The following is a 22825-nucleotide window of genomic DNA, read 5'->3' on the forward strand; positions in this document are numbered from 1 at the left end:
GCTGGGACACTGGCAGCCAGAGTGCCTGTGGATAATGGCAGTGCTACTTCATCATAAAGTCACCAGGAAAGATTCTCCCACATGAGCATTTTATTCCTAAATACTGGGGAAACACAACCTTTAAGGCAGCTCTGCTAATGACAACACATTTTGTACAGGGGGAACCTTTAGGCAGAACCCTAGAGTGAAATAAAGATATGGAAGGAGCTTTTTCATTCTAACATAGAACAAATGCTTTTATTGCACTGTTAGAAAACTCTGCATAGTTCCAAAAAATAGGATCCCCCTCCACTAACCAAGAACTTTTGGCTTACAACTGCTGCAGCTCAAATGCAAGCACAGGGCGACGGCAAAAGGAAATGCCAACAGGGCACTTTGTTAACAAAGTCAACACAAACAGCCACCACCAACACAAGGGGCTGATCTGAGCCCTCACAGTTGTCATTGACAGTAATCCAGCCCTGACCCACCACCCAAGGGGAGAAGGAATTTTGCCTTCTGGCCACGGGGGGGAATATCCTTTGGGGTGATGTGATCGCCCTGAGCCAGTCAGCTCCTGCCAGGCACAAACCCACAGCCCCGTCCTGGCTCCTCACTGCCGGGATTTGCCTGTGCCTCTTCAAGGAAGGCTCCTGTGTGGTTTCTGGTGCCAGCTGGAGTACAAAAGGCAAAAGGCTGCTTGACTTGACCACAACACGCAGCTGCGTGCACGACTGCCCACGCGGCAGAGCGCGAGCCACTGCTCCTTGCTGCCTCCTCCTCACTCAGCCCAGGCTCCTGTGAGCAGGAGTCTGGCTGGACTGGAACATGCAATCTCTGGCAGTGGCCATTCTGTGAAAGTGCCAGACAGCCCAGCCACAGTGCACAGTGCTGAGCAGAGTTGGGCTCCGGTGCCATCATGGGCCCAGGGGCTGCATCTAGAAGGTTGCCAGGACAGAAGAACCTCTGGAGCCCGGCTGAGCCCCACGGTGCTGCTGGGGCCTGCGCCTTGCACTGTAACAGTGGTCCAGGTCCTTCGTGTTACTGCCTTACGTTCTGCCTCACAAGTGCAATACTGCTTTTTATCTGCTCATATTTACAAAGAACACAGCTTGGAATCCAAACCACCCCTCTCGTCCCACTGCAGCACTACCCGGAGAGGCCCCGAGCAGGCCGGCAGCGTGGCACTGCGGCGCGGCCTGCGGGCTAGTTCACCGTCACGGCTGAGGCCCCGTGGATGGACTCCATCACGGCCGCAAAGCGGCTGCACAGGTCGTAAGGGGAGTTGGGTCGGATCTTCGGGGGCTCTTTCAGCACAATGACCTCAGTGGAGCCGTCGAGGAGCCGGGGCAGCAGCTCACCCAGCTTCATCTGCAGCTTTGCTGTCAAGGGGGAAAGGAGGAAACAGTCAGTGGCAGCAAATGGCAGAAGGCTCCAGGCCCCGAGTGAAGGAGCTGTGATGCCTTCTGCAGACTCCTCTCCTTGCCCTGAGAGCTGCCCAGCCCATCACCAGGAATGAGCAGTGGCTGCTGAGCAGAGGAGTCCTGCCTGCCTCCCCAGGGCTCCGTGAGGGAAGCTCCACTGCCACCTGGCTGCCTGAGGACAGGGCCATGTCCCATGAGACACGGCGCCTTCTGCTGTCCCGGCTGTCAGGTAAAGAATAACTGCGTGCTTCAGGGTGACGCTCAAATATTGACTGTGCAACTGAGGGGAACGGAGCCTTCACATCCTATACGGCCTCAGACAGGCCAGTTCAGCCCATGCTGAGCTGGCGCCGTCCACTCCCAGGGCAGGTCTGTGCCTGGGTGCCACTGGAGTGCACGATACCCCACAGCCACTCTGGGGTGAAGAAGAGCAGGCAACACCTGAGCCAGCTCACGTGACCCAGGAGGGGTGAGCACTCAGCTTCTGGTTCTTTAAAACCTTCTGTGTAAGAAAAGGCTGTCACATCCAGCCCAGGAACTGGGATAAATTTATCCAATATTAATTTTTACAACCGTACTTTGAGAATAAACCTCTGTGTTTTTGCAGGATTTTCTTTCATCAAGTTTACCCTCTGTTACTGATAAAAACTCTGCAGGGACTCCCCAGACCTTCATGCACAGGTCAAGGCAAGTTAGGACCAATTTGTCTGAAGAGAAATGACCTGAGGGGAGTCACGGAGGCTGACTCCAGAAGAAAATACAGAACAAGAACAGCTGCCCAGGACCAACATTCAGCTCTACAATGACAAACCCCTCTTCAGAAGGCAGAGACGTCCCAAATCTGCTCTCCCATTCCATCTTCCATAACCTTGGCCTCTGATAACACCCGCTCCTCCCTCCTGAAGAGAAGCATGCCATGCCACCAAGCATGTCTGCGTTCACCTGCCATTCCTGGGTACCTCCAGTCAGGGAGAAACCCTAACAGAAGACCCAAGCCCCTCAAGGGAACTCTGTGCCATTCCTGGGACATCACCTGCCCCATTTTAGGGATGAGGGACCCTTCTGCAGCTTATTTTAGTGCAAAAGATTAATTTCTTCTGTAACAGGATTTAATGGGTGATTCAAATGCGTTTCTCCTCCCACAATTAGAAGGGCCCTGATGGGCTGCAGTGCAGACACCAAGAATTTTATTTTAGATGGTCCTTCAATTCTTTCCCAGTTCAGATCCAGACACCACCCTGCCCATGAACAGCAGCCATTTCCTACCGTCCATGTCTTCTCGTCCCAAATAGGAGCACCAGCGGTTTCTCATGACCTCGATGGCATCCAGGTCCTCTTGGGAGATCTCCAGGTTGTTCATGAGATGCATGCAGGGGATGATCAGCTCATTCAGGATGCTCACACCCTCTGACACATGAGATTCTTCACAGCTGACAAAAAGAGAAGCTGCCACCTCGTTCAGCTTCTGGGGGTGGAAGGAGAATTGGGGACAGACTTGTAAAGAACAAGCATGGACCATGGATAACCATCCAGGAAAGGCCCAGCCTGGGCCCTGCACTGGCAGCCATGCAGAGAATAAGGACTAACAGCACCAGGTTCAGGTGGAACAGCCACTTTCAGTCATGGGAAACACACCATAGAAAACAAACTTGAAAACATATATATTCATACACATACATGCAATTTACTGTATCTGTATACAGAGAGAATACAGCTTACTTACAATTCTGGATTGAAGATGGCAAGAACCAGGTCTGCCTTTGCCTAGATTCCCTGGAACCTACGTGTCATGTTCTTTAATTGAATTAGGATTTTTATTAGCTTTCCGTATTGCTGCTGGCACTCAGCAAGGGGCAGTCATGTCAACAGATGTAACAGAAACAGCTACACTGGTCTTGGCCACCATGGTGCCCTGGCTGCTCCCTCCCCTCCTTTCCAATATGAGTGCTGGGGTCCTCAATACAAACCAGGAGACACTTCCTTCTGTACAAGGCGATCAGCGACTCGCTCACGCCTCGGTTGCTTCCCTTCAGCAGCAGTTTGGTGTTGCTTTGGTAGGCGTAGACCAGGTAGGTGAGTGACTCTTGGTACCTGGAAGAAGAGGGTCAGCTCTGCAGGCCTTGGGCTCTGCCAGGGTCATGACTGCAGCCATTCCCTTGGCTAGGCTCAGGAAACCTTTCCTGCTGGGCCTGGCTGGAAGCATCAGGCTCGATGGGAAAAGCTGTATTTCCTTGCCAAAGCACAAAAGAACAGATGCCCCATGTCAAGCCATTCCTGCTCCTTTTTGCCCAGAATGCCAAACGAGTGTCTGGACAGAGACCCTTAAAACTAAGCTCATGTGCAGTGTGTTTGTTCCGTGTTTGTTTTCTGGACTGCTCCAGGAACTGCACTATGAGAGGACACCCCATGAAGGGCAGAAGGCTGTGTATTTCAGTCCCTCACACATTTCAAGCTTCAAGTGAGAAAACAGAACTGCTGACAGGGATTAGGTCAATATGGGGGAAATCTAAGGTGCTCTTGTCATGTCTCATGTCAATTTGCCCACCTGAATTTGGTGGCTTGTTACTGTGAACCACCTCGGAATTCAATTCTGTTTCCATCCAGGAATAAATTCTGAAAGCCTGCACCATTTAAGGAAAATACAGGTTCTGGAATGGTAAGGAGGAAACCAAGGCCCTTTGAGTCTAGAGGGCTCCAAAGTGTGTGTTTACACAAAGTGTAACATCCACTTCGAGGCAGTTTCCTTTTAATATGAGGAGTCCATGGTGAAAAATCCCAAAGTGATGGCAAATCCATCTCTGGAAAACAGAATATAAAGCTCTACTTCCCAAAGGGAAATCTTAGGGGAAGCTCTCAGAAACTATCTGGCAGCCAGCCAGCAGCTCAGCCTCATATTTTTTAAACTGTTAACCATGCTTGATTGTGGATTCAAGAAGAGCTATTAGCAGGTCAAAAAAGCTCCCAATGGCCTCAAACACAGGCCATTGTGGTTCAGAAAGAAAAGTTTTTGTCACAGCGGCCTTTACTTTTAGCTATAACTTATCTTGTCCAAACGCAATTAGAGAAACTCACTTTCTATTCTGGTAGAGTTCCAACCCCGTCAGCAGGTAAATGGACACCTTGCGAAAAAGGCTGTAGTCTTCGTGCCATCTCTGTGAGGAGGAGGAGGAGGAAAGCAGAGCATCAGCCTCACCTGAAACACTCACATGCATAGTCTGGGGCCCCCAATTCTACCCTTTGAAGTGTTTAAATGTTTCTCATGAGTGACACATAGATTAATTTAGCCAACTGCAGACACTCCTCCAAGCTCAGATTTCCATTGTATTCCTTCTCCCCCAGCAGCCTCCTGCAGACACCCACTGCCAACAGGCATGCAGTGACCACCGTGCTGGCCATGCAGCTCCATGCCGTGCTCCCCATTTCCCAGTTTGGACAGAGCCAGCTAGGACAGCGTGGAGGATCAGACGCAGCTCTCTGGTCCTTTACCTTGTACTCCTCCATGTCAACATCATCAGGACCGATTTCGCTCAGCTTTGCCCGTGCCACCTTCATGATGCTGATGGACCTGCTCCATGTGAGCAGAAAGGAGAAAAATCACAACAGTGGCCCCGGCCACATCCAGGTGGGAAAAGCCTACCCTGGCATCCTGGGCACTCACCGCTCATCATAGCTGAGGTTTTTGTCTGCAAACTGCTCAAGGAGGGTCCGTTCCACCACCTGCTGTGGAGCGTTGTTCTGCAGGAAGTAGATGAGCACGTGCTGCAGCCGGGCATCGTTCTGGGGGGTTGGGGTCTCTTTGGAAAGCAGGTACAGCCGGGAGTACTCCTCATGGAATGCCTGCCAATGGAACACATGTACTGAGAGATCCACCTGTCTGCCCGTGGGAATGCCACAGCAGCCAACAGGAGCTCAAACCGGTCCTGTTCGGAAGGACTCCCACGGTGACACCGAGCCTCCTCTACTGGTGATATCCCAGTGGTGAAAGGAAGCCCACCAACACCTCAGCTCTAAACCAATGGCCCCCACAGCCAGGCAAACCCGCACGTGTGAAGTGTGAGCTTCCAAAAGTGCCAGGGTGTGTAAATGCCTTTGAGAGAGGGGGGTACAGCTGCCTTAGACTGATCCGGTAACCCTCCGACAAGTGCCCAGGCTGCCAAAATCGACTGCAGGAGGTGCAAGAGTATCTTGTGATTTATATTCCCATACATTACCAGCATGGATGATTCTTTCCATGTGGTATTTTTAGTTAAATCTACCTGTCTGTAAAACCTAACACCAGCTTCAGCATTCAGCAGTGGTTATGCTTTCAAAACTCTGCTCACAGAGACATTTCTTGAGGACAACTTTGACAGCAGAGGTCACAAGTAAACAAGTAGGTTCCGGACCAAAAAACCAAATTTTACAGTACTAAAACAATAAGCAGAAAAAAGGTAAGTTTCTGTTTGTCTTGGCAGGAGGTTCTCTTGCAAGCTCTAAAAATTGTTTTGAACCCACAGATATCTCATCACTGTAAGAGAGCAGGAACTGAAATACAGGGCAAAGGCCATTAACTAGGAGAAAAAGTGCACAAATCGTTCCCTTTACATTCCTGATCTGTCAACATGGCACATACTCTCTATTTGGGGAAAACAGATATCCATACTATTTGATTTAGCAAACAAATCAATACCTTAACAAGCCCTGCTTCAGACCCATCACGATCAAAGGTCTGGCGGGCTTTTGCAATAGCCAGGATGACACCTTGCATGGCTGGACTCAGCATCACCTACCATGAAAGCAGGAGAACAGACACAAACAGGAACAAGGAAAACAGTAACGGACAGGGAAAGAAGAGATGGCATAGTGAAGAATGGAAGAAACTTTCAAAAGGTAAGGTTTAAAGGAAATTGTATGAGTAGAGGTGTGGTAACTGGGGCTGTGAGTTACTTGCATGCTACTGATTCTATCCATCACATGCACTTCACATGCTAGGCTTTTTTAGGCATTTAAAGATCAAGGCTGGTCACTCCAAACCCTTGAATTTTTAAATTCCACAAGTGAGAAGGTAAAGCAGGCTGGCCAAGACCCCACCACGTCCCACTCAATCTTCCTAAGACATGTAAAATGAGTGCAGAACCTGTGGTGCAGCAGTTCCTCGAGCCAACATCACTCAAGAACATCTCAAACCTACTCAAGGAGTGACAGCCCCAGTGTTTGTGTGAAATCCAACTTGTGAAAGTGAGAGAGCTTCCACAACACTGCTTGAGCATGTATGAGAGTGGCTTAAGTCAGACCCCAAAAAATCAATGGGCAGGGTATGTAAATTATGCTGTTGGGATTAAGGTCTTTGACTGGGGACAAAATAGTAACTGAAGCCAGCAAAGAGACTTGTAAAGAAATTAACACAGGTAGGATCAATTTTGATATAGTTGTGCCAGAAGGAGGACTTATGACCAACATGCAGATTGACAAACTGAGTGCTCTTAGAGAGCTCCTTTTCTGATGACATTTAAAAATGGAATTATGGAACGATGTGGTCCCCCTTCCCTTCCATAGTAGGAAAACTAACTTTGTACAGGGCGTTGCTGCTATGACAGACACTATGACACCCACCCTTAGGGCAGCTCAAAGCCAGCTAACTACAAAGCTACAGGCTAACAAGCAGCAGTAATTAACCCCTGCACTGGGATCTGTACCTCCTCATTATATCCATCTGCATCGGATCTAACAGGAATCTTCCCCACACTGGGGATTTCCACTTCAGAGACCTGTGAGCTAGTTTGGGCAGCAGCCTCTGCTTCCTGAGTGTCCTGGGGTTGCTCTGCCTGAACTGTGGGGGATGTTTCTTCTGGACGGGCCTTCAGCGGCTCTACCTCCTTGCGCTGTGGCCAAGAAGAAAAAGAAGAAAGAGAGTAAGAAAATCCAAAGCAAAATACAGGAAAGCCAAAGGGGAGCAAGCTAAACGTGGCACAGCTACAGAATTTCACAGAAATGGGAAAAGCAAAGGTCTATCAAGAAGAATAATATGGAGACAAGAAGGGGTAGGTTCTTGGGCCAAGGCTGAGCTCCTACCTCGTAGAGAGCTGCCTCGACACCGTTCTTCTCGTAGGCATCGGCAGTGTTGGCAATGGCCTTGGCAGTCTGCTCCTTGGCAATCCTGGCATGCTCCGAGGACAGGGAGTGCACGCTCTGCTCACAGACTGATGATTGCTCTGCCAGGACAGATGTGTGGTACTAGTGAGCAAGAGATGCAAGATTGCTTTCTCTCTTGTTCTAAAATGTTTTGCAGCTTGTCCATGCAGTTTTACACAGCTGCTGCCTTCATCCCCGAGGTGAAGGCGCTTCACGTGAGCGTGCCGTACCCCTTTCCAGTGGGAATGGCACACGTCATCAGGGACTGCCAAGTAACGTTTCCACAGCACTTGTCCACTCGATATTTATGAAAAAAAGAAAAAGCTGGAAATGAACTGATATTAGCCCATGATGATCAAGTGAATGGGAACAGCATTTCTGGGGACAGGCTTGGAAGGATGCACATGCAAAACCAGCAGAACAGCCTTCTGTACTGTCAGGGCAGAGCCTCCAGCAGCTGCCTTTGCTGCCTCTTTCACGCCTGCTCCTGCATTCTGGCACATTTGTGCAAGGCTTCAACACAGTGGTACTGGTGACCAGCTGGCTGTTCCTGGTTCCGACATGGTTTGCAAATTCAGAGTGAGGTTACCTGGTCCTGACTCAGAGGAGAGGTCCTGCAATTCAGAAGTAGGTGAAGGCTCCATCTGAGGAATCTTGCAAGACTGCTCCTCGTCCCACTCCTCTGCCTCCTGCTCCAGGCGCCAGTTGTCCTCCTGGATGTAGTGTCTCAGTTCTGGGGACAAAGCTTCCACTTCTTTCTGGAACTGTCTAGCCTCTGGGCCCTCATCCTCATCTGGAGGAAAAGCAAGACTGGCATAAGGAAACACATTGTGCCAGGGCACCACCCTTAGGGACTAAACACACACACAGTATCATGGGCAGCCACAAGGAAATTGGCTGAGGGATAAAAGGGGAAAGAAGCCAAATTTTCTACTGTCTCTGTAATTTAAGATGATCCAGAAGCAAAAGTGCAAAAATAAAGACAAATCTACAGAGTTATCTAAAATAAAACACCGTTTTGTTCTACTACTGGACAGCATTTACACAGAGCAATTCCAGAACCAGCGCCTGCTGATGCTGGTCAGACACATCCTGATCCAAGGGCTCCAGCTGTACAGGGAACAGCACTGAACTGCCAACAGCTGGAAGGTTCACAGCTCAGCCAGAGGTGACACACCTTCATCACTGTACAGTAGGTAAAGGTAAGGGCTGCATGGGGTCTATAGCTCAAGTATCATGCTGATATTTCTTAGTGCTTTTTAGATCCACTTCAGTGTTCAGTTTTAAAACAGCACAAAACCCAAGCAGCATCAGCTTCAGACAAGTCCTAAAATTTATCAAAAGCAAATGGCAACTTTCTACAGCAGATATTTTTATGCACCCTTTACAAAATGCTTCAAAAAACAACAAAAAACTGCATTAAATAGGAGAAAAAAACATCCCATGGGTTCATTTCAGAACTGTCATAAGAAAACAAAGAACAACCTCCAGATCCTCATCAGCCACATTTAGCAATGAAGAGAACGTCAGCTCTCCATTGTTTCTTTCCATTTATTACACCAAAATGAGCCACGCACAAAATTATTGGGTCCTTGTACAGCTGTTTGCCATGTCTAGAGCCACGTGCACAGCAATTTCTCCACAAAGCACTGGCACTGCAAACACACCAAGTCTGAGCCACTCAGGTACCAATACCTCTCGGGTACAAAAAAGAGCCCGTTTAGATTCAGTGTAACAGAATCATCAAAGACCAAGCAAATGAATCAGGAAGTGTGATAAAAATGGGAAAGATAAAGTAGGAGGTCTTTTACATGCCCTGAGGAAACAAATGCTGCCATATAAACACTACAAAAAGTCAAAGTGAAGAACACCAGCACTAGATGCACGTTAAATGTGGCAAAAGGGCAGCGCTGATCTGCACACACATAATTCACCCATGAGGTGCTGTTTCCAATCTCACCTGGATGCTTCTCCTGGCAGTTTTCAGCCCTATCAGGGATTTAGAAATGAATCGAGCATGAAGCAGATTATTTCAAACCTATCTGAGGTGAAGTTTTGTGCTTTGTCAAAAGACAACTGTGCTGGAGAAGCTGAGGAACGACCATGCAGGCCAGAGAGACACACCAGCACACAAACATCTCATTAACCAGCAGTTGTGGCTCTGTACCTGCACCAACAGGGGACACCTGGTCACTGATGTACATCAGGCAGTAGGCACTGGCATTCCTCAGGCCTCCAAAGGACTCTCGCTCCAGCTCTTCCCACGATGACTCCGTCACTGAGATGTCATTGTACTTGAGCCATCTTTTCCGAGGCTGGTCATATATGAAGGCCCAGTAGTGCCCAGCATTTGCCTGCCCCTCATGGACCAGGACTGCATGCAAACGATAGGGAACCTGCCAAGTGACATGGACAGCATTCAGGTTAGGGACTGATTCTGCCTGACCTCTGTACACAAACAGTGGGAATGTTTGTAGCTGTAGCATGGCAAGACAAGCTGTAGCATGCTCAACAAGAGTCGAGCAATTTGATAAATTTCATACTATGTGAAAACTGAGTTTTAAGGAAAGAAGGAACAAGACTTTCGTAAGTAAATTTTTCTCTGCTTCATCACTGGAAATTTAAAAATACAGTGAAGGGGGCAATTTAAACCAACATGTATGAACAAAAATGAGGATCAGCAATACTAGGTTAATATTTATATACTGAAGCTGCATTTCCTACCTGCTGGAGGAGAGGGTCACAGTACATTTGTTCAATGGACAGGTTGATTCCGGCAATAGACTCCTTCAGATCTGCCAAGAACATCAACAATGGGAGAAATGCATAAAAATTAATGACTACTCGTCAGGCTATGCTAGCTCCTTTCACTTCAAAGAGTTTGAGGCCATGCAGAGAATATCAGACAGACTCAACACCAGAGCTCAAACAGGGACAGAACTATTTGTAGTTCAGGCTGTATCCAGCAAAGCTGCAGAGGAGAAACCAGGCGGGCATTCAGGAGGAAAATCACTACAAATGCATTTGGGGCCAACCTTGCACGTCTTGCTCGATCTCGTTTCTCCATCGCTGCAGACACGTCTGAACCAGGCTCAGCTCTTCCCTGGAGACCACGTGAGGAGCTGGACGTTCAGACAGTTCTGCTGGTGAAACAGGAGGCTGGAGCTCCATACTGGAGCTTTGCTGCGGCGAAGAATTTGCCACGAAGAAAGCTTCATGTTCAGTCCTAGTATCAGTCCTTTCTTGTATGCTGTGGAGCAAAATCCAAGAGTAGTGGGCAGGTTTCTTTATCTTTCTCTAGTTTTTCTTTTTTTTGGAAAAGAATACAAAATAAACCAAACAAAAATAGTCCACAGCTGGAGAAGGATTTCCTTTCCAGAGCAGTATGAAATGCAGAGAGAACAAGTACACTGAAATGTGCTTCTGCCTTCACAGTCCAGACTAAAATATAGGAAAAATACTAAGGAAATTTCTTAGAGAACTCTCTAAGCACAGATCCACAATGAGCAATGCTAAAAATTCCTTCCATTACTACTAAGAAAACGTGTGTGTTTACTCAGCTTAATTTAGAGTGTTAAACCAACCATGCTGGCCTGGGTTATAATAATCCAATATTGCTGTAATTTACTGGTCAATGAAGCAAAAAAATGAGTAGCCTAACCAAAAAGAGCACGTAATTTAGTTCTTAACTGCCGCTTAGGCAAGGAATATAGGGATGCTTTTGGACAAGGAGAAAGAACAGACCAAGATGCAGTGCTCTATTTACACCAACAGAACCAAACGACCAGCAAAGCAGTGACCCACTACTTGCACAAGCATTTGCACATTACAGTATTGTGTTCACCAGTGCCCAGATAAATAACCCACTCTGGAATGCCACCCAGGACCATTTAGTTGGGAGGTGAAGTGTCCTCCTGTGCATCCTTTTTATTTCTGTTTACTGACCCGTTTGGCTGCGAAAGCACGTCCAAAACATTAGGCTTGGCTTGGCAGTGCAGGAGTGGTGTTTGAGAGCTCTGAGCAGAGGAAACAGCCACAGCTGGCTTTGTAGCAACGAACTCGAGCACATACTGCAGCATGTCAGGCAGTGGAAAGCGGGCTGGGCCAGAGCCATATTCCATGTACCTATGGAAAAATGCAAGGTGTTGTATGAATGAAGCAATGAGATGGGTTTAAACCTCATGGGACAAGAGAGGAACAACTTTTTCTGTCATGTGCTTCTGGGCTTCCTCACTTCCACTGCCAGTGCAGCTGACAGTGTCAACTCTGCTCTTTAAAGAACTTATTCCTATAACAGTATCAGTAAAATTTAGAAACTATTGAAGAGACAGGTTTGTTTTTGAAAATACACTTCCTTCTCGCACATTTCAGAACAAGCATGTTGCTGTTTCTCCCTCCCATACAAGTTTCTCTGCTATTGGAAAGTTCATTTAAAAGGAAACACTTTCACTCTTCCAGAGGGCATAAAAATAAAACCAGCTGACTACTCACCTTTCCAGTTTCTGCTGCAGAGTCACCATTTTCTCCTTCAATCTCTTCATTTCCTCTCTTTTCATTTGAATAAGATCTTTATTGCAGTAGAGGTACCTAAACAGAAATACAGAGCCCCGTTTGCCAGGTGAGATTTGTTTACTTCTAACATCCACAATCTTCTGTAAATATTTTAGAATCTTTCCTTGCTCACCCAAGCAACCTTTTTAATTTCTTTATCTATAACAAAGCAATTGCTTTACACATACCGTACAACAGGACAACTCACCTGTCCATATATATAGTCTGGGGAAACTCTAGCTTGGTGTGAATTTTCTCTGGCTGTCCTAGTGACTGATTGAACTCAAATCGGGAGAGTTCAAAGGTCAGAACTGGTGGGAGTTTTGTAAACCAGCGCTGTAACAAAAGCAGAAATGCCCCCAGAGGGAAATGTTTTAAGATGACTGCTAATGGCACATTTTAGACTGATCCTATATGATTTCAGACTGATTTAAAAGTCTCTGTCTTTAAGCATGGAATTAGGTTTTGTTTGCAGAATGACTAGTCAGAAAGCCAAATTTTACAAGTTAGTAATTTATGCTTCCATTTTACATTTTTCCTGTGAAAAAGCCTCATAATTGCTCTCAACGTTACTTGTCATTGCCTGATGCATCCAGCTTGATGGATTATTAAGTCCAGCACTGAATTTTACAAATTAGCCAAGGCTACACACAATCTGCACATCATCTAGGAGCCCCCAATAGAGTTCTTTTCTGAGGCAAATCACATGCAGTGATGAACAAACCAGGAGTCGTCCTGCAGCACCAGAATCCTTATTCTCTCTCAGTCTACTTGTAAACTACTTGATTTAGGGGATTCAGAGAACACCCCAGCTACTTTCTCTACCTTCATACACTATTTCAAAGAGTTATGCTGAAAGAAAAATTCTCAGTTGAATTTACACTTCCTTTTGCTCTTCCTGGATTGACAACAACTTCCAGCATCCACTGCCAGAAACTCCCTTTACCTATTTTAGCTTGGCACCACCCACTTCATGCTGCCCTCTGGAATCAGGATGAGCACACTAAGCTCGTTGTCCTTTGTGGGGTTCATGTCAGATGTGCTGCAACAACAAAACTCCTCCATACCAGAGCTTTCTAAGAAGCAGCCCGTAATCACAAAGGAGGAATGATTTATGCTCCCATAGTTTGGGAGAAGTTTCTGTTAATTCCACTGTTGCTCTGACTTTCAGCACACTTGCCTAGGTGCTCAAAAGACAAAATCACCTTATTCCCTATGTCCCCTCTCATGCCACCCTTTACCCACCACATCCTATGAGTGAAACTAAAATGCACAATTTTTCCAGTAAGGCTTCTCAGAAATCAAGGCAGAGCCTTTTCCTCCTATCTGTGCAGACAGAAGAATTAAAACAGCTCCATGATGGGGCAAATTTCCCTTAATTTTGGGAAAGAATTTTGAGGAACTAAAAAAGCTCGGACTGAAACAAACCTGCCTGATGAGCTCCAACGTGCCTTTGTCTCCAGTGCCAGCCAACACCAGCTACACCCACATCCCCTGTAAATGCACCTGAACTGCTTCAGGCAGAAACCAGGAAAACCCAGGACAAACATTTGAGTCCAGAATCAGAACAGGGCTCCCCTGCTCAATACTTTGTTTCTCCTTTGCTAATTTAAACCACAGCAACACAATTTTCAGACATTCTCATAGAACTGAAATACTCTTCCCTGCCCTGCCTACACCAGATACCCTTGCCCATGTTGTTTCCCAGCCTTTCTCCAAGCTAACTTTTGCTGCACTTACACACACAGGATGCTGAATGCAATGGTGCTTCTCCGCCTTGCTGCCAAAAAACTAAGTTTTTTATGATTGGTTTCTGATTAGTGAGATTTAAAAAAAAAAAAAAAATCATCACAGTCAGAAAATAAGAGCGAAAGCAAGAAGAAAAACCCCAAACCGTACACAACATGATAGGGAGAAAGAGACAAATTCCAAATGGCATACCATGGAGTTAAGCACTGTACTTTTACCCTCTGAAAATATGGAGGCAGTAGGTCCCCCCCTACTCAGGTACAGGTAGGCTTCAACAGAAAGAGAGAGACTTGATCACACTTGACTCAGAGGCAGACATTGACCTTTGCAATTTAAAATAAAGTCTCTGAACTGGTTACATAGGACATCACATCTTTATAAATCAGCAAAGACTTAGTGTCTAACCACACTTAGTGTCTGAGCACCTAACACTAACAGACATTTACATGAGATTCCAGGTATCCAGAAAATGTTTTGTATTCAATTCTTAGAGAACACTCACAGTTGCCATTTAAAGTTATCAGAGTTGCCCTGCACTGTGTCTGCTGCACTTTTCTGCAGCAGGCAATCAAAGGCTTGACAAAAAAAGGTCAAACTAACCTCCTGTCCATACTTTACTGACTGAGATGCTGTTGCCTCATCCATCTCTCCCTCCACCATGGCTCCTTCCAAGCACTCATTCAAGTTCCGGTAACCATTTACCTGAAGGGGATACTGACCAAAGGTCTCAATCTTGGAAAAAGTGTTGCCTGGATGATGGAAACCATACAGAAACCATGAGCTAACTCAAGAGAATAAAAAATTCTGGTTAATTCCAAAACACTCAAACGAGTTAAAAAGTTGAATCTACCAAAGCCTTAACTCACCCTCATGGACTCCTTCAGTCAGGAAAGTCCCATAGAAGAGCTGCACCATTGGGTTTTCGGATTTGTCCCCAAGGCTCCTATTTCAGAGAGCAAAAGCACACTTTTGTTTGCAGCTGGAGGCTGCAAAAGAACCCCAAGTCATAATCTAAGCCTCTGCTTGGGGGCCTACAGGCAAAAGTACATTTTTCTACCCAAGCACTAAATAACGAGGAAGCTTCTCATTAATTTTCACCTTCCAAAGCACATGATAACACTTACACTGGCAAGAGTGGAAAAAAAAAAAGGTTAAGGTGCCAGCTTCTGAAAGGAAGTTTCAAACTACCAGAGCTTTTCTGTTCAGCAGGGCTGCAGAGCTCCCTCAAAAGCTCATTTACTCTGCAGGCCGTATCGGCACTGAGTGAAGTCCCACACTCAGCAACAGGAGATGCAGACACAACATTTCAAGCTTAGTAAGCCTCATCCACAGGAAACAAAGAACACTTATTTGCTCAAAATTTTCACATAAAGTCCTCTAACTTATTAAAACCCTCCTTAGGTCAAACTCCCGAGACCACACAGAACTCACGTGACATTCACAGTGAGCTGGAATGCATCCTCCAGCCAGTCCAGTAGTTTGTGCGTAAATTCACTCACATCTTGCTAGAAGAGAGATGAAAGTGGAGAGTCAATCATGACACCCACCAGAAAGTGTTCCCCCAGTCTGCTGAACACTGAACACAACCTGACAGGTACTGCTGCACCCACTCAGCTGAGCTACGTGAGACTGAAGTGCTGTGCTCATTTAGACTGATAATGAACGCGGCTTATCTGAACACTAGATCAGAGGAAATTATCGTGATCGCTCCCCGACTATGCAGATGGCACTGGGTAGTGCCATGCTACGCTGGCTGGTTAATTAGCACGCATGTACATTCTGCTCTAATGACACAGGGACAGCTGCTTGTCGGCTGACAAACATGGGAAAAGGCTTCTGAAAGTGCCAGCAGGATGAGGCAAAATGGGATTGCCATGGCTGTGACTGCTGGTTTGAAGAGAGCAAAAGGCTTTTCAACACGGTTTTACCTGCGGTAGTTCAGCTGATCTAAACACGTCCCTCAAGAGCTCCAGTGCTGCAGAAGGGTCTACAAACTTACGCCATGTCCCCAGCATTAATGCAAACAGACACTGAAGTTCTTGCATGAATGCAATATTTCTTTTTCCCTGCATTGCAAAAAGAAGAAAAGTCAAAGCCTTCCTGCAGCTCCAAAAAGGCATCATCTTAAAACGTAGTGCTACCGAACACAACACGCACATATCGTAAAAGGTACCCAACCAGCTGCACACTGGCTCAAATACCAGTTCTTCTACCATGCATGCAAACCAACGAGTAATCTGGACCTGCCAAAGACGTTTTATAGGAAAAACATCTCCTCAGACAGCAGTGAAAGGCTCTAGGGGACAGAGGTACAAGAAGCAGCCCTTTTTTTTCCTATCCTGATTCTGTCTTTGAGAATTTCCTAAATTTATCTTAAATGTAGCCAGATGATTTTAAAGCCACAGGTCTCAGATGCCCCCAAATTAAATCTGGTTAGAGAAAGAGCAGAATGCTACACCACAAAAGAGGGAAACTTGACAGTGTTACTGAATCAAAACTTACAGTGTGACTATGACAACTTTCAATCACATTCTGTGGGAGGGAGTAACCAAGGACCAGCCTCCGGAATTCTGGCAACTGAAACAGAGACTGAGAGGAGAGGAGAGGTAAAGCTTGGTCAGCACCTGCAAGGATTGGCCTCTCTGCAATCTGGTGCCCTGTTTTCATTCTGACTCTGACAGTTTCTTTTGTGAACTTCACATTCCCAATGGTCCCGTGTTACTGAACGCACGTTTACAACGTGAGCAGCCCCTTGTTGGACCAGCGCAGCATCAGAATCATGGAATTAACTAGGCTGGAACAGACCTTTGAGATCATCAGCATGTTTGTACCCACCCAAGGACGAAATCTCATCCTGCCATTTCTAGGACAGATATAAACCTTTTAGGAAAATCATTCCATTCTGCACAGGCAGGCTCAGAAAAGCATCCAAGAACAAGCCATGGTGAGAAGAACCATTTGCAGCTTTCTTACTTCCTCTCAGAGCTGAAGACAAATGATTAATATTTCTCTGCTGATGTGAAATGGTTAGGAGAGACAAATCTGCTCAGTTCCACTTACTATTGTCTCCTATTCAGGTCATTACTAATAATATATGCTGTCTTGTTATTTATTTGTCCAAGCATCTATGCCAGTGTATTCCATTAACTGAAATATGATACACCATGTGTTATCGAGCCAACAATAACTGCAGTAAAATTAAATTATCAGTTCACTTTGCCAGGCAAGCTTCTATCATTTCAGCAGGCACTTGGCCATCGCTGCACAACTCCCTGCATACAGACACACAGATTCTCTGTATCTGCAGCTATTTTTAAGTAAAGCCTATTTAACTGCTCTTTGGCTCTTTCTGTACAGGCCCAGAACACATCACATAAACCCAGAAGTTTCTGTGTTTGAGCAGGGTCACGTTCACTCATCGGCATATGATGACTCCCTCGCAGAACTGCTGCATGTTTACTTCTAACTGAGAAACATTCTGACTCCAAGACCATAGCAAGTTTGATATTAGAAAAAGAGAACTTTTTTGCCCATTACCTGTATAACAGCACTAAACCAACACGTATTTCCTATATTTTTCATTCCAACAGGCCAGTCACCCGCTCTTCTCCAGTCATTCTGCTTGGAGTTCTCTCCCCAGACTTCACAGCGTTTCCTTTTGGAGCGGTTTTTGTTTTCAGCAGAATGGGTGTCCTGTGGTCTGTCACAAGAGATAAACACTGTGCTGTAAAACACCTCCCAAAGATTCATGAGAGCTACAGGAATCAAACTCCCCTCCAGCCAGTAGGTGTCCACCTGGCAGGTGATCCATGGTAGTTCTACAGTTACCAGCTTCAGAACCCACTTATGATATCTGGGAAAACCAAAGTGGGGAGGCCATTTACAGTTCCACTGACCTTTCAGCTGCATCCCTTTCTGCAGCTGGAGCTTTTGGTGATTCCGGTGGTCTGACAGTGTTGGCTGTGTGGAGGTTGTCTTGGTTGTGAGGGGCAGGTGAAGCACCAACATCTAGAAGTAGAGGCAGCATTCTGATCAGTTTTCTACCAGCAGCAGCAAACATTCTCTTTAAGAGGAAATTCTAGAAAACATCACACTTCACAAATATGGCTCTTCAATCAATATAAGCAAAATTTTCTAGCTCAGGTATTAAACAGAAATCCCTGTTCAGATCATGCCAGGCAACCTAGGAGCCACTGAGTGAGCTGGATGAGGAGCACAGGGCAAAGCATGCAGCTGTGCACTACCCAGATTTCCTCACAGCCAAATTCAGAGCTTAAAGAAACAGTTCAGAGCTCCTGAAATAATGAGACAGGAACATCAGCTTTTTAACTGTGATGTGTCACCTCCAACCGTTATTAAAACGCTACTAAGTGATCAGTACTGGCAAAATATGCACCAGGACAGAAGCTGGAGGGATGCAGTGCTGGCAGAAGCAGGGAGGATGGATACTTCCCCTCCGAGGTCACACAAACACACGAAGCTGTAGGGGTGGGCAGAGGTGACGCTCACCCTGTGGGAGCTGTTTGCCCACCGCGCTCCCTTCCCAGGCAGATGGCTCTGCAGCAGCTGGGTTCTGCACTGGCTCCGGGGCAGGGTCCTCCGTCAGGAAGGTGACTGCTTCCATGAGATCTCCATCAGCAGCCTGGGAGAATGATAGGGGAAAGTGAAGCACCAGTGAGGAGAAGAACAGCAAAGGATTTGCCCTTTGCCTCTCATGCATCCAGGCTGATCCTGTATCACTCTCAAAGGCCACACGTGGACCATTCCAACAAGGACCAGCTCATCAGCAGCTGACAAACACACCAGCAAACACCTGTGTGCTATGTTGGGCAGGAGCCTGAACTTGCCTGACTTTCTGGACAAAATCAGAGCTCTCTTTCCCCAAAACAATGGCAATATACACAAACCTTTAGAGCAGCAAGCAGGAATGCTGAATCCTGAATTCCTGTGATCTCTTTCATCTGATTTAAGAGCACCTGGCAATCCTGTGTGCAAGAAATAAAGAAAGCTTATGTGAAAAGGTGACAAGGATGGACATCAAGCTGTTTCTGCAAGGCTTGCTGAGGGCCCAGAGAAGCACTACTTCTTTCCTTCCTTTCTGCTGACAGACTGACACTCAAGCCCAGTCACGCTTGCTTAATACAAATGGCAACATCAGCTTGAACATCGCACTCAAGTTTTTTCCCTGCTAAACTCACAGACTAACATTCAATCCCTCGTATCCTCAGGAGAACGCAGGCAGGCCTGGGAGGACAGGCTGCCCTCGCTGTCGGCTGTGGGATGGGCAGCACCTGTGGTGGGAAGGGGCTCCCCCACCCCCCGAGGCAGCGGCATGTGCAGCAGGACATATAAGGCGGCCGCCTGCTCCCAGGGCACTGTCAGGAGCTATTTTCAGTGTGGTGGCACATGCCATTTGTGCATGTCACTTCTTACTGACAATAAGTGTCAGAGCAAGGGCCCAGGAGCCTGTTATTGCTCCTCCTTCCCACTCCACACAGACCACTTGAGGTTTGGTGAGACACTCGCTGCTCAAGGCCCCATGGCTGGTTCAGCCACTTAAAACAAATGATTACAGAAGCTCTCTTTATCAGACTTATAAAATCTTTGCAGTCTAGGCTTATCACAGGGTAGTCACTGCACATGGCAAGCACAAATAACCTCAGTCACTAGGAGAGGCACCTCTCCAAAAGGAGCCTCCCCACCACCCCTGTTCATGGCTGCAGTTCAGCTGATGCTGCTGCCAATGGCTCAGTCTGGGTGACAACTGAGATGCAGCTCCATAACGCTGGCGTTGCATGGGGTATGGGAAAAACATTACAGCAGGAACAACTGCTGGGTCTGTGTCGTGCATCCTGATTTACAGAGGCTGTAGAGGATCCTGCAGTCAGCACAGCCTGATCAATCCCAGGTTCTTAAGATCACATTTTAATTAATCTTAACCAGCAAAGCTGCAGGCAAATGAACTCAAGTTTCTACTTACTCTCACCATTGAGAAAAAAAAAAAATTAAGATGTTTCCAGGCCACTGGAGCACAAGTTCCACCCAGTGAGTAATGAGTCAACTACTTTTTTGAGCCCCCCACCCATACTGGTCATGGACAATACTCCACACAAAAAGACAGCACACACCTGTGTCAGCTATTCAAACAAAAACTCCTATTTTGGTGGCAATTCTCTTGCTAAGTTATTCACAGTAATCCCATTTAAAACACTACTTTTGCTCAACTTTTACAAGAAAGAGCACATATATGTGTGCGCAACCCCCCTCAACTTGTCCCATGTGCTCTTTTTATCCTGAGAAAAGCCAGGACACACTGGAACACCTCAGAAGCCCCAGGAGGAGCTGCCTGATGAGGAGCCAAGGCTGAGAGGCTCGGGGCAGGCATACTCTCACAAAGGCAAACCACTTAAATCATGTTGCTAATTTTGCTGCCTTAGCGCGTGCCGTGCATGTCGGCTGACCCCACCTTACGCCGCAGGGCAGATTTTTCCAGTGGAGGAAAACCCCCACAAACACCCTTGCTAATACACTGCACTATAATAACGAAACCCAAGGCAGGACAGGGCATGATTTTCTGGGGTTTTTCTGCTCCAGCAAACAGAGAACTCACAAAGGCTGCTGTAAGCATAAAAGCCATTCACTGATCCTGTGCTCTAAGTTACCATTTAATATTTCAATGATTTCTGTGTGCTTTTATTCAGCCTTTGAGGAAAGGTTTGTGCTAACAGCGGAGAGCTTATCCTGTACCACTTTTGAGAGGGTTATGGCTGCCTGGCAGCCTACAAAAGCCACCAGGAACCACTCTTTGTGCAACCAATTTGTTAAGATTTTGGGGAGTGTGCGTGGTTTTGTTGCCATAACTAGTCTGGTTATTGCTTTCTGAGGTTATGCACCATGGGGCTATACAACAAGCACTGTAGCTGGTAATTAACACCAGTGTGCTGCCACTGCTAACACACCCTGCACTTGCAAACTCAAACTGAACCAAAGCCCTACCTGCTGGAAAAATAACAACCCAAACCCAAATCTTATTAGTATTAAATTACAGCAATAAGAGATGAGTACAAAACCAAGAGGCTGAAAGGAAGGAGGGTACTAGAGATAAAATTACAAGGTCAGCCAGGAATGATGGAATAGAAAGGTTTTGCTGTTTTCCCTGCTCTGAGATGACTCACCACCCTCAGAAGTTTGTTTTGATGAGAAACTGTGAGCAGGGAAAGGAGCAAATGCAGTGCAAGAGTTCAAGGGGGTTCCAGGAAAAACTGCACACGAGGAGGAGGAAGGTTGCAGCACAGAAGAGGCACACAGAGCCTGGCCTTCAGCCTCTGCTCCTCAGCCATACTTTTTATCGTGGGGGAGAATGGATATGCAGAGGACTGGAAACCCACAGGCGGCAGCAGGAGCAAAGCCCACGTTCCTGGCCGAGGCTTTCACAAACCAATATCTGTCACAACAAGAAGCAGCAGGCAGCAACGTCCTGCATTAACGTGCGCAAGATGCACACAGTGGGCACTGTCTGGTCACCGTCCCCGCAAGACCGGGGCACGGTTACTGCACTAATGCCACTTCTAAAGCACAACCAAAGGGCTGATACCCTCATCCCATCCCACCCTGTAACTCTGACCTCTCTGAAACGCATCTCTTGGGTCCTAAGAGCACCGAGATGCTACAGGACAGTGCAGACCCCTGTGTCAATTCGGGATGGTCTGGGCTTCAGTCCCCTGAGCACTGACACGGCCTCGCGTCCGGGTCCGGGTCCGGGTCCCTTCAGAGACAATTTACGCAGAGCCCTGAAGTTTGGGAGCAAGAGTTTTCGTTAACTTGCCCCAGGAGATGCTGCTCAGCGGCGGGCAGGGAACACGCGTTGCTGCTCCCTGCGGAGGAGCAGGGTGCCTGGGCGCCCGCCCGAGCCCCTTCTCGTGGTACCGGCGCACCGCGCGCGGTCCCGCGCGGAGCCCGTTATTCCCAACGAAACACGCGCGGACGGCAGCGCTGCCCGACGGGACGGGGCTCCGGGAGCGCGCAGCGCGGGGCAGCGCCGCGGACCGGCCCCGAGCGGCCGCGGACCGGCCCCGAGCGGCCGCGGGCTCGGGGCGCAGCGGGGCCGCCGCGGCCGGAGGGTCGGTCCGGCGGCAGCCCCGGCCCCGCGCGGGGGTCGCCGCCCGCCGCCCTCCCCGCGGCCTCGCCCCGCCGCTCCCCCGCCCCGGCACCCCCCGCCGACCCCGCCGTCTCACCCGCCGCCCCCGCGGGCTCGCCCCGCCGCCTCACCTCGCCGCCGCCGCCCCGGGCCCGCAGCTCGGCCGTCATGGGGCCGCCGGCAGCGGCGCCGTCCCGCACAGCGCACGCGCGGCCGCTCCGGTTCCGGCCGCGCCGCCCGCCGGGGCCGGGGCCGGCTGTGTGTCCGTGTGTCCGTGTGTCCGTGTGGCCGTGTGGCCGTGTGGCCGTGTGCCCGGCCGTGTGTCAGTGTGTCCGGCCGTGTGTCCGTGTGTCCGTGTGCCCGGCCGTGCCCGGCTGTGTGTCCATGTGCCCGGCCGTGTGTCCGTGTGTCCGGCCGTGTGTCCGTGTGCCCGGCCGTGTGTCAGTGTGTCCGGCCGTGTGGCCGTGTGTCCGTGTGCCCGGCCGTGTGTCCGGCCGTGTGTCCGTGTGTCCGTGTGCCCGGCCGTGTGTCCGTGTGTCCGGCCGTGTGCCCGGCCGTGTGTCCGTGTGTCCGGCCGTGTGTCCGTGTGTCCGTGTGTCCGGCCGTGTGTCCGTGTGTCCGGCCGTGTGTCCGTGTGCCCGGCCGTGTGCCCGGCAGTGTTCCCCCCCGAGAAGCCTCCGATCATCGCCCCGGCCGCCGAGCCCGTTCTCCCCCGTCCCCCTGCCTCTCCCCGGCAGGACCGGCGGGAGCACCGGCCCAGCCGGCCTTCTGCCCTGGCCGCGCCCCTCTATACCGATAAAAGTGATTTTCTTTTAATTCCAACAGTAATAAACCCCCTCCCCTGTTGTGGTCCTGCGTCTGGCGCGTGTCCGCC

At 48.4% G+C, this 22825-nt stretch overlaps 1 protein-coding gene across 4 annotated transcripts; it reads right to left on the bottom strand.

Annotated features, from left to right (window-relative positions):
- Nucleotides 1-208: 208 nt before the first annotated feature.
- USP28 (ubiquitin specific peptidase 28) lies at nt 209-22148 on the bottom strand. 4 transcript variants are annotated; one of them, XM_053996847.1, is made up of 26 exons: nt 22083-22148; nt 18722-18799; nt 18324-18456; nt 17711-17822; nt 17352-17514; nt 16317-16403; nt 15743-15880; nt 15246-15319; nt 14681-14757; nt 14415-14563; nt 12274-12401; nt 12006-12101; nt 11460-11639; nt 10550-10764; nt 10239-10309; nt 9682-9910; nt 8104-8307; nt 7455-7594; nt 7151-7264; nt 6073-6168; nt 5062-5240; nt 4890-4968; nt 4476-4555; nt 3371-3494; nt 2670-2868; nt 209-1361 (listed from the first exon to the last, which is right to left on the bottom strand). In XM_053996847.1, the coding sequence occupies exons 1-26, from the start codon at nt 22119-22121 to the stop codon at nt 1186-1188; spliced, it is 3360 nt and encodes a 1119-aa protein (XP_053852822.1). In that variant the 5' UTR covers nt 22122-22148; the 3' UTR covers nt 209-1185. The 4 variants fall into 4 exon arrangements, with proteins under 4 accessions (XP_053852822.1, XP_053852821.1, XP_053852823.1 ...); XM_053996846.1 differs by lacking the exon at nt 22083-22148 and adding an exon at nt 21439-21765 and having other exon boundaries at nt 7079-7264; XM_053996848.1 differs by lacking the exon at nt 6073-6168 and having other exon boundaries at nt 7079-7264.
- Between the last annotated feature and the right edge of the window lie 677 nt (nt 22149-22825).

Source organism: Vidua macroura, chromosome 22 (genome assembly GCF_024509145.1).
Source record: "Vidua macroura isolate BioBank_ID:100142 chromosome 22, ASM2450914v1, whole genome shotgun sequence".
NCBI classification, from domain to species: Eukaryota; Metazoa; Chordata; class Aves; order Passeriformes; family Viduidae; genus Vidua; species Vidua macroura.